At 45.6% G+C, this 12,388-nt stretch overlaps 1 protein-coding gene across 3 annotated transcripts in view; it reads left to right on the plus strand.

The window, feature by feature from the left end:
* Positions 1-12,388, plus strand: part of LOC147452836 (Methyltransferase MT-A70 family protein) — a 139,459-nt gene that overhangs the window by 90,896 nt on the left and 36,175 nt on the right. For all 3 annotated transcript variants that reach the window (XM_086518432.1, XM_086518433.1, XM_086518434.1), the window contains 4 exons: positions 1,102-1,241; positions 1,396-1,429; positions 5,229-5,304; positions 5,374-5,551. In XM_086518432.1, the coding sequence (XP_086374558.1) occupies positions 1,102-1,241; positions 1,396-1,429; positions 5,229-5,304; positions 5,374-5,551 (428 nt within the window). The remainder of the gene's footprint in view (positions 1-1,101; positions 1,242-1,395; positions 1,430-5,228; positions 5,305-5,373; positions 5,552-12,388) is intronic.

Genomic DNA, 12,388 nt, shown 5'->3' on the forward strand with positions numbered 1-12,388 from the left:
GTGCTCGATAATCAGTAATAGCACAAGGGGAGCGTTACAAAAGCTTACAGGAAACTGTGAATTCCAAATTTGCAGCATATCGGTAATTCTTTGCTCAAAGTTTAAAATCCACAATGTGTATGGCATCAAAAGTCGACAAGTTCAACCGATCCGGCATGGACAAGATTCAAATGCATGCACAACAAGCTCTATCACTACGGCAATTGCCGACTCTTTTCAAAGAAGATTTGCTTCAAGAACCAAGAGGCACATCAACAAATGCTGAACATCCAGATCTGCTTCGAGATTGCAGTACAAGTTTTCACAACTTATTTTACTAGTTCCGTGTTATAGTCTTGTTTTGTCATATACTTTCCAATCAAAAAGCCTCCTTATACATTATCTGTTGTTAGTTATTCTCATGTAGTCAAAATTTTGTACAGGATTATAGGCATTGCCACAAATACAAGTGGTAAGACCACCCTTTTGTTGTTTGGTCGAGTTCCGGTATGTCTCACACTGATAGTTGTTTGAGGAAAGTGCACACACACACCTATGTTATTGTCAAGGGGGGGTCTTCTGCTCATGGTTTCAGGTGATTGGACTTTGCCATGGTCTGTATCAAGTCCATAGTTAGTAGTTTGGACTTGAGGGGGGGGTTGTTGGGTATACAAGCCCAATTGTGGGAATATCTAATGTTAGGTGTCTAGCCCGCGGGAACCCCGCTTATAGCATGCAAATGCAACTTTTTAGTTTGCATGGCAAGTTCTGCTTTATATTGTAAGGTTTGTTTTTACACAATATCAATAAAAAAATAGCGTGTTCTTTGTGCTTTTGCTGTGTCGAGTCTTTCTTCCTCTCTCCATCTCGTTCTGCACTTTCTGCTCGCCATACTTGCCATGAACCCCCCCCCCCCCCGGCTTCATCCACCATAGCTAGCCTCCTATCAAGAGAGCACAGAGTGATACCTAGTTTGAAACCCACTTTTTGGCACAGACAACTCCAGTGAGGATGTCGTAATATGCAGTCAGTACACTAATTGTGGATGCCTATGAATTTATAACTTGCACTTTCCTTTGTATCTGTTTCCTCAATTCATCTAGGCATATGTGTCTGTTGCAGGTTCAACACAAGAAAGCGCTGAACCACTTATAAAGTTTCCTTTATTCAGGCATATGATCGAAAACAATACGGACAAAGAACTACTTGGATCGTGTGCTGGTATCACGACCATTTTACCTAAGAAAAGCCGTTTCCTGATGGTGAGAGTTCCTTGTTGTGCATGATGGTTGCTCATACCATTCCTTGAAATGGAACATATTTTATTTCGTGAAAAAGGCCTTTCTATACAATTTGTGTTCTGAAGGCTGAATTTGCACAAGATTTATTAATATAGTTGTGGAATTTCATGGGCAGTCTGATCTGGCGGATATTCGACAAACACTCTCAAGTATGGCCTCTCTCTCTCTCTCTCTCTCTCTCTCTCTCTCTCTCTCTCTCTCTCTCTCTCTCTCTCGCTCATTCTGAAGGGTGAATTTGCACAAGGTTTGTTAATATAGTTGTGGAATTTCATGGGCAGTCTGATCTGGCAGATATTTGACAGACATTCTCAAGTATGGCCTTTTCCTCTCTCTCACTCTCTTGACATCCAGAGTGTAGATGAGGATGGATTCTAGTAGTAGTATCTTTGTTCTAGTTCTTTTGTACCCAGACATGATATTAGATTCACCATTTTGTAACAGATTGGTCTTGTAGGTCATTTTGGCCTTTTGAAGACGTTAATAAAACATTTCATTTCATTTTATTTCTCTCTCTCTCTCTCTCTCTCTCTCTCTCTCTCTCTCTCTCTCTAGCTCATGCCTGTATGTAAGAACTGCAAAAAAATCAAGAGGATTTGCACATCAGAAGTTCATAATTAGAGCCTACAAGTGGAATTGTCATGCACAGCTTGGTGGCCATGCAACAAGCAATCAGCGCAATCAGTAACACAACAAGTTTCGCATAGCAGATCATCAATGAGAGCTCATAATGACTAACTGGGAGCTCGTCCAGTTAAGAGCAGAGCTCGCTGCTGCCGTACGCTCCCACCCTTGCCATCGCTATCGCTGCCCCCTCTCCTCCTCGCATCCCCTCTGCCCACGCGTGCGCTGCTGTTGCTGCTGCCTGCTCTGTGCGCAGCCCGCCCGCCTTAGCCTCAGCCCCGCACCCGCCCACCTCAGCCTTGTGCTCCCTCTCTCCCCCGCCCCTTTTTCCCAGCCTTATCCTCCCTTCGCGTCACGTTCTCAGCTCGCAGGTAGACTGTATTTCAGCCTGCTGTGAGTGTCTTGTCTCGTTGGGGGAGAGAGGGACCGCAAGGCTGAGGCGGACAGGCACGGGCTGAGGCTGAGGGGGGACGCGGGGCTGAGGCGGGCAGGCTGCACGCCGAGGGCAGCTGTGCGCAGAGCAGTCAGCAGCAGCAGCAACGCGCGTGGGCAGAGGGGATGCAAGGAGGAGAGGGGGCAGCGCTAGCAATGGTGAGGGTGGGAGCGTACGACAGCAGCGATATTTTGTTTTGCCTTCTCTTTGAGAGCAACCGTCTGTGAGATTGATATTCTTATGCTATAGGAGCATCTGTGTGAGAGCTGCATTAGACGGTGTGGTCAGATTTTGCGTGGTCGCTATGAGACGTTTTGGTCAGCTGTAGCAGAGCAGTGATGTTCAATTGTGCCATGTGCGAGGGCCCACCTGATACTTGGAATTTGTCTACTATCGTACCTATCTTCAAGTTGGGGGACCCTATGGAGCCTGGGAACTACCGCACTATCCTGATTAGACACACATTGGCACGATTGTACGCGTCCATCCTTGAGCAACAGTTGAGTAGATGGGTAGAGAGAGGATGTACGGGAAACAAGACAGGCGAGGTACGGAATTGTCGTAGTGGGACCGCCTTATGAATGCCCAAGAGCAGCAATCTGCGTTCGCAATTGCTGAAGATGGGTGTCATTCTCAGAAACACGCACAGTAGTCGATTGAGCGGTCTTTTTGAGAGCAGCCACACGGGCATTAAATCCTTGCACGGCTCCTTGGAGAGTGCACAAACGAATGTTCGTCTAAACATTTACATTTTCCAAAGCGGATATGTATTGATCGAGGATGTGGAAAGTACTTGTAATCCATGTATATAGAGCATGTGTGAACGGAATCTGAGTGTTAACAAGCGCGCCTTCACTTTGCGCACTTGAGCTGGAGGAATCCATGACGAAACTTGGTGGAAAACTGAAATTTCCACGCAAAAACAGGCCTTTTTTGCACTTTCCCTTCACGAAAAGTTGAACTTTGAGAAGGCTTACGTGTCGGCATGAGTGTCCGGAGGTAGAAGGTGACGGCGGGAGCATGTGAGCACGAACAAACAGGAGAGAGGAGGCTTGGGAGAGAAGCAGGGAACTCAAAAAATGAGTATCTGAGAGTTTTTGCAGTCTCTATAAGTGAGTTTTAATGAAACTCGGGTTTCGTACTTACTTCTTATAAAAATGTCCAGTGTCCTTATTTAAAAATAAGGTCCTTAGCCATATTATAACAAATGGACAGCATAGATCCACTGCCTCTCTACCACTATGTAGGACGCACTTTGCACCCTCATCAAAAAAATGTTGGGGGAGTTGACACCTATGGTGCTAGCAATTGGGTTTGACAATTTTGCAACGGGGCGTGGTAACCCAATCATCTCCTCGGAAAGGGCATAGATGCCAGATTGAAGTTGCTGGAAGACTCACTCGTGGTACTATTCCTTAAAGCAGTAGTTTAGTTTACTCTTGTGCACCTTCGCCTATTCAAACTTTGCAGAAATCCACAGAAAAGCGGTTTATACTCTTCTTCCGCACCTTCACCTCTTCAATCAAGCAACGTAATGTAAAGTTTACTCAAGACAAGCCTTACCGGGTGCATAGGCCCTCGCTCTCTGCATTTGTACTGAGGTCAGTGTTGAGTACTGCCCCATATGGTTGGCGAGTGTATGACCATCGTGATGGCGGTGTAGTTCTCTGCATCTGAAGGGTTGACACAATGGTGTGGAAGTATAGTCCTATTATGGGCCAATTGCCTATTATGCTACACATAAATGTGCAGTCAAGGGGGCTAGTGTATCAGCTGCATATGGATCGATACTATGGTGAGCAGTCCACTCCTCTTAAAGGCCCGCTGCTAGTGCCCTGTTAAACAGATGTGCAATCAAGGGGGCTAGAATTCGGTTGCATAAATAAAGATGCTCACTCTGCAGCCTGTGGGGTCCACCGATCGTCCGTGGCGTACGCGTTGTATGGCACGTTCCCCCATTGATATGGTGAAGAGGTAGCTGTGGCCAGCATTGTTTTGGTGGCGCTGGATGTTTCTTGTGACACTGCAGATAGTCACTTGGTATTCATGTAATGTAATCTGCCAATCGTGCAACGTATTTTAAGAATTTGTCTGGATCAGTGGATAACTTTATGCGTAGATCTTTAAAGTTTCTGCAAAGAAAAGCCTTTTTATACTCTGGAAGCATGCTTTCATCTGTATGTTTCCTTACATAGCCCACTAAGGTTGTCCAACATTGACCATGAGACCTGAAGAAAATCATGTATTGTTGCATATTGAAGGTGGCTTGGACTAGGCAAACTGGTTGAGACATCTTTATCAATTGCTGCCATTTGGAAGAAATAACGACTAGTCTAGACTTTGCCTTTATCACAAGGTCCCTCTGAAGCAGAAAAGGTTAAGTTTTGCCTTGACGCCTTGATGGCAGTTTAAAGCTCTCAACATGTCTAATCTCTTATCGTGTGTGGGCTACCAACAAGTACTATTTCCGCATAAGATTGAAGTGAAAAGTGAAAAGACCACGGAGAACTTATGCTATAGAAGGCCTCTGCCAATACATCGTTCAGTTTAGGTCCTTCCCACTAAGAGAAGGTTCTTTCACATCAAGGTTGCATAGACGCCTTGATGGCAATATAATACTCTCAACGAGTCTGAGCGCATCAACGTGTGGGTTTCCTTGCATGCATTATTTCCACATAAAATCAAAATGAAAAGTGAAACCTTCTCTGAACTATTCAGGCTTATGTCATGAAAGGCCATTCCATCTCTTGAGCATGGGCCAAATTTTACCTCCACCTATCTGAATCCTCTAGACCCTTATATCTATTGCAATATTTGTGATGAGCTGGACAAACCCATGGAAAGGTAGTGTTTGTCAAATTTCATCTATGCTAATTCCTGATGTATGACTACAGGTTACACTGGAAATGGATACAATCTTATCATAATTGATCCTCCTTGGGAGAACAGGAGTGCACATAGACATGCTGTGTAAATATTCTTACCTTTGCTCTTTCTGTTGTGAATTACAATTGTTTTGCTAATTTTAAATTGTATCAGATATTCCACTGTTCCAAACAAACACCTTCTCTTTCTTCCTTTGAAGGAGTTAGCTCATCCTCAAGGAGCGCTCATAGGGTTGTGGGTGACAAATCGTGAGAAATTGCGTGCTTTTGTGGAGGATGTACTTTTCCCAGCATGGGATGTCGACATACAAGCAACTTGGTTTTGGTTGAAAGTAAGCAGTGCTGAAGATTTTTGAAAATCACCGTGATAGAAATGATTAATGGACCATGAATGGTATACAATCAGAATTTCTTAATACATTTAGAAGGTGTATTCAAATATGATGTCAAAACAACTATATCACGTGAAGAAGACTGGTCATGAATTTTTTTTAATACTAGGACAACTTATTACACCACTCTTGCTTCATCTAGGGTTAGGGCATACTTGTATGGCTAGTGTGCACCCAAGCTGGCCACCCACTTGCATGGCACCTAGGTTGCATCTGGTCTTGGCCGGGTCACATTGGCTGGCCGGACTTGTCTTAGTCCAGTGTCCAAGTTTCTTGGGTGCCCTTTTATTATGATATTTTCTTGCATTTATATTTTGAGGTTGTGGGGCTTTCATGATGGCTGGCCGACTTGCATCTTGGCAATATATAGGCAGTCCCCCTCATTTTCTGCTGGTGTATATGTGCAGCCACTCCCCTCGCGCTCCCTCACCCCCATACAGTGGGCCGCGTATACGCATTGGGCTGCATGATTGGGCAGACATCAGGTCGCAGAGGGGTTCACGATGAGACAGTGCATCACTTAGGGTGCGTGCAGCAAGTCATTAGACCTTCATGTAGTTGGCGCAGCAAGGAACCGGTCACACGAGACTCTCAAAATATTACGCAAGCTGAATCTATTGTTTTGCATTACGTAGGGTAAAGATTTGAGCTAAGGGACTGCTTGCTTAGGGGCTGTTTGGCTGGAAAAAGCAAGAGAATAGATTACAGCTTGTATCACAAAATGTAAAGCCCCCGCTTGTTTGGGAACCCATACTTGTTTCCCCCCTTCTCTCTCTCTCTCTCTGTCATTCTGTCATTTTGTGATCTTGTTACTCTGACTTTGTATCAGATCCACCACATTGTAACTTTCTGGTCTCATAGGTCACTTTGGCCTTTTGAAGACGTCAATATAACATTTCATTTCTCTCTCTCTCTCTCTCTCTCTCTCTCTCTCTCTCTCTCTCTCTCTCTCTCTCTCTCTCTCTCTCTCTCTCTCTCTCTCTCTCTCTCTCTCTATAGAGAGTTGGGCACAAAGATGGCTTTCTATAGAGAGCATCTTCTCCACCTCACGGGGGATGGGTTTGTAATTCGACCTAGCTATATGGACACGCATCTTTCGCATGGTTTGCGTTGTGCCATTGGCCAGATACGCACGTCCTCACATCAGCTCGAGATTGAGACTGGCAGATTCAGAGGGACACCAGCAAATAAGAGAATATGCCGCTTATGCCATCTAGAGCAAGAGACAGAAGTACATTACATATGTCATTGCACAGTGTACTATGAGATACGAGGTCGTTTTCACTGTCTATTCAGAGAAGGTTTTGGGCCTCTATCTAGGGTCATGAGTTATGAGGATCAAAGATGTCTTGAGCTTTATCTACTTGAGTTACACAAGCATAGAGAAAATTTACTGAGGAGAGGTGAAGAGAGACATCCCCAGAGAGAGATCACAGATTTATTTACACTAGATACTATACACCCAGAAGAACAGACAGAGGAGCAACCAGCGACGATGGAGAGGTCTACCCGCAATATTGGCATTCTCATAGACCGAGCTTTGGAGCTAGGGAGATCTAGACGACCCCGAGGGAGGAGAGGAGCTACACAATTTCGAAGGAGGCTATGGAAAAAGATTCAAGCCATACTCTTTCGTCGTCCAGAGTGCAGATGAAGATGGATCTCTACTCCCCTCCCATATTGTCTTCACATTGTACTGCTTAGTTTAGGATCCCGCAGTATTTATATTTATATTTTGTTATCCTAGTTTAATTTATTTTGTTAATCTGACCTTGTATCATATGCACCGCATTGTAACTTTCTGGTCTCATAGGTCATTTTGGCCTTTTGAAGACGTTAATATAACATTTCATCTCTCTCTCTCTCTCTCTCTCTCTCTCTCTCTCTCTCTCTCTCTCTCTCTCTCTCTCTCTCTCTCTCTCTCTCTCTCTCATGGGAAGCATCGGAGAAGTGCCAACGACTTCCCCCACGTGTAAGAAGATGCATCCCTCGCCGGCCACCCACAAAGCCTCTTTTATCATGCGGACAAGGAAGAGGATGTCGGCAATAGAGAAGGAAATGAGAGAATGGAGAAACAAGTGGACGAGTGGAGGAAGGAGAGGAGCATGTGTAGGAGGATTGCTTCGCTCGAGGAGAAAGTGGTCATCCAAGATTCCATCATCCCAATTCTACAAGGTGAGCTTCTTGAAGCCAAAAGTGGGGGACTTGAAGAAGGGGAATTTGAGCCTTCCATGATGGAGGAGCTGAACACAATCAAAGAACAAGTGCGGGTCATCAAGGAGGAGGAGGAAAAGAAATCATCTTGGGTCAAGGTCATCACCAAGACACAAAAGAAAGTGGAGGCGGCCGAGAAATGAATCGAGGTCTCCAAGAGAGGGAAAGGTAAAGAGGCTTCTTCTACACCTTCCATCATTAACATGACCCTCGAAGAAGAGCAAAGAAGGCGGCTATGTGCCTTACATGTCAGGGTCACCGGCCTCAAGGATGTCAACAATGTTAAAAAAGAGGTCTCAAGCCTCATGTCCATGATGGGAATGGAGAAGCCTTTACACACAAAGGCATGGAGGATGAGCAAGAGGAGTGAAGGCCCGGGAGAGTCCTCAAAGCATAGAGCACTCATACTACGTTTCCCCTCCTCCTCCTCCTTTAAGGAGGAGGAGTTCTTGAATGGGGCTTGATAGACATTCGCAAGATAGAGAGCAAACAGAGTATGGGAGACATCTCACGGAGATGGGGACTACATATCGTCTTGCGATACTTGATGGCCTACAACGTTTTCCTAGAGCGGCGGGTTTCACATGCTTTCCACACAGGCATGGAGCCAGCACAGTGGACTATGTTATGGCGCATCTGAGCTTCATCCCCTGCATTCAAGATTTCACAGTAGGACCAAGACCAATGGGTGTAGCAGTGGATCATGCTCTCTCGACACTTTCCATGTCCTTTCAGTACAATACAACCCAGGTGTCAAGGAGGCAGGACACCTACCCGCTATACATTTACACTAGAGACTGACTGTGTTTATACAGAGGAGATCTATAGTCGTCTATGTACAGCTGCCAGGCCACGACTTTCAGTGGAGGAGACATTGCATGGTGCAGCATCAGAGGCTTACCCACACACTCAGCCTAATCAGAGACGCCGTTTTGGGACCATGCCTCAAAATAGTTGGTATGACGAGGAGTGTAGAGAGACGAGAGACAGCTTTAGAGGGATCTTCTCCCAGGGGTCATCAATCAACTACAATCCCGGATAGCCTTTAGGCGCCTTGTGCAACGGAAGAAGTGAGCATTCCTTGCTGAAATGGAATGAGATTTATACCGGTTGTCCTTGAGTAGACTCAAGAGAGGCATGTCGTTTTTTTCATGAGCACTCCCTCCCCCAATGATTACTTCTCCTGATGTGTGGGGTCAATATGCAACATCCTTATATACGGTCCCTTATATATAGTCCTTGGCCAGACACCCCTTCCAGATCCTCTTGAGCCATGCCTATCTACGAGTACCTTCTTTACCACTAACATGGTAAAGATAGCCATTCACAGGATGAGAACCAGGAGGGCATATGATCATGATGGTCTAGTAGCAAAGCACTTTATACATGCTAGAGATATGTTGGCAGAGGTTCTTGCAGTTCTATTCAATCGTGTCATGTGTGAGTGAAACCGGCCCGTAGGGCGGTAGGCGTTGGCTTTCACCCGAAATTCTTTACTTTATACACACACACAGAGCACTTTGCAAAGAGAACCTGTAATGGGAATTAACACTTAATCACACACACGGCTCGGAAGCTAGAATGCTCCGAGCAGACGCCGACAACCTGTAGGCCCCAAAATTGGCGCCCCTTTCGGTATTTCTTTATTCTTTAGGAGGGTAAATTACAAGGTAAGGTCCTGGGAATCCTTCACGTGTATCCAGCTAGATACCATTTGATTTGGCCAAATTTCGGCAGCATAACAGCCCCAAAACTTGCGCGAAACCAATTCCCCTGCTGGAACTCGCTTGCACTATCGTATACCCTCTGATTCCTGTCCAAAAACAGTAAATTCAGCACGCTGTATTTACTGGTTTTTGCCCTGTTTTCAGCCCCAAACAGTCCCCTAACTGTCCTTTGCCAGTGGGGCACGATTCCCAATGATCCTGGCGTCCGTATGGCTGAAAAACAGTGAATTTACAGCGCATACACAGCGCTGATTTTGCACCTGTACGGTGAGGTTGACCCTCACCAGTGCCTGCTTTGGAGCAGCAGTTAGCTACCCCTGTTCCTGCTCAAGGAGGCTCTTGCCTCAGCACAAAAGCATGAACCCACACAACTGTACATCAGTCAAATGAGTAGCCCTCTTGTGGGGCATCACATAACTGCACGTAGGGGAGAGAGAGAGCAGTGTGTAGTGTGCAGGGCATCACTCCTAGCACCACACTGTACATGAGAGGGAAAGAAAGCACTCCATAGCTCTTAACCTGTGACAGGTTCTCAATGAAGCATCCTCCCAGCATAAATCGAGCGCCCCCTCTGCTGCCCTTGACCTGTAATGCATCTATGAACAAATAGATGCAAAAAGGGGAAGATTTCCATGGCTGCCAAAACCTGCGTATCGCTGAAAACGCAGCAAAACAGCCCTGCAAACACGCATCTGATGCCTTCCAATGCTGAAAATGAGCTCCTTGGACCTAGGCAAAGTCATGGGAAGCTCAAAAATGGAGAGAAATGGCTGAAAATCCAAGTTAACAGCCTCCAAAACTGCTCTCAAAAGTCAGTTACGGGTTCTGTTCTCCCAGACTTGGTAAATTGACCACAAAGTGCCACTTGGCACTCATACATACAATTTGCCCGCATTGGGCTTCCTGCTTAAAAATCTCTTAACTTGTGCATCAGTTGACTTTGCACCAGAGTACTAAAATGTTCCCTTGGTCATACCGAAGGTAATGACGCGAACACATTTCACGGCCCAAAATAGCAGTTCCCTAATTTTTAGGAGATGCTTCCGTCGGGCTCCCGCTGGTCTTCTGATCATCTATCCTCATTGGGACCGCATCCAAAAGTGCAATATGGCCCAACTGTCGGATACTTTCTGTTGGTGATCCCACCTTGACTTTATGCCTTTATTGAGTTCACTTCCTAGTATCCACCAACTTGCTAAGTGCGACGGGGGGGACCTGTATGATCTTGCTCTGAGCCTAGACATCCTCTTTCTGTACGAATTCCAGTGCCGACCAACTTCCCGTCTGCGGGTGAAACTACCGTTCACATTGGCCATACAATGTCCGACCATTTGCAACTTAAAAAAGAGGGTCTCAAAAATAAAACAAAAATCATTGGAAGAAACCAACAACTAAGGTTAGCAATTGCCACGTCCTCGTGACATACCCCCCTCTTGAAATCGCAAACGTCCTCGATTGCATACCATAAATACATGCCACTGATGATCTTGTGTTGTTAGCACTCTTTTATCATCGCATGTATCCGCAAGAAAGACTGTCAAAACATATGTACAAATGACTTAATGAGACCTTCATACTTTTGTCAAACTGTACACTGCTGTTGCACTGAATCCATGAGTACATTTGATGTGCTAGCTCTATCATTACCCCTCCTTTAAAGACATTGGGTTGGGGCATACGTAGGCTATAACCCAAAGGCCTCAAGGTAAAGCTGCAATACATTTGGTGACTGACAGTTCATGCTCTTTCATCCACTTTGCATCCACAGGTGGATAGTTCTTGAACTTCACCATAGCATCTTGCAACCTGTCCCTTAACTTTTACGTGTTGCAAAAGGCTCTTGCCTCTGCAAACGAACATAATTCCACAACCTGACATACCACCCACGACCAAGCAAGCTCAAATTTCAAGATGATTTACCAATGCGTCATAGAATCCAAGCAATCGCCTCAGAGAATTGGCAAGCAGCATGTCACCTGGCAGACCCACATCACTCCCGCAGGAGATCTAGTGGCCAATCTACCACCGTGAGACCTCTCCCTATCTCATCTTGGTTCATACTTGCAAACCTTAAAACGCAGCAGAAAATCAGCCCTAATTTGACCACTTTTTGGCAGGGCGAACATGCGGAATTTCTTGTCTGTATTGTAAAGAGGAACCCTCTTCCATAATTCCATTCCCTTTGTCGGCCATAGTGTAATCCCGTATTCCTGCACTGTGTCTTTACCCTGAACAATCCAGGCTCACTCTTTGAGGAAAAAGTGATTGATATCCCGGCAATGGAACCATGAAACCGGCCCATAGGGCGGTAGGCGTTGGCTTTCACCCGAAATTCTTTACTTTATACACACACACAGAGCACTTTGCAAAGAGAACCTGTAATGGGAATTAACACTTAATCACACACACGGCTCGGAAGCTAGAATGCTCCGAGCAGACGCCGACAACCTGTAGGCCCCAAAATTGGCGCCCCTTTCGGTATTTCTTTATTCTTTAGGAGGGTAAATTACAAGGTAAGGTCCTGGGAATCCTTCACGTGTATCCAGCTAGATACCATTTGATTTGGCCAAATTTCGGCAGCATAACAGCCCCAAAACTTGCGCGAAACCAATTCCCTTGCTGGAACTCGCTTGCACTGTCGTATACCCTCTGATTCCTGTCCAAAAACAGTAAATTCAGCACGCTGTATTTACTGGTTTTTGCCCTGTTTTCGGCCCCAAACAGTCCCCTAACTGTCCTTTGCCAGTGGGGCACGATTCCCAATGATCCTGGCGTCCGTATGGCTGAAAAACAGTGAATTTACAGCGCATACACAGCGCTGATTTTGCACCTGTAC

This window comes from Adiantum capillus-veneris, chromosome 8, assembly GCF_014529385.1.
Source record: "Adiantum capillus-veneris isolate H3 chromosome 8, ASM1452938v2, whole genome shotgun sequence".
Taxonomy (NCBI): Eukaryota; Viridiplantae; Streptophyta; class Polypodiopsida; order Polypodiales; family Pteridaceae; genus Adiantum; species Adiantum capillus-veneris.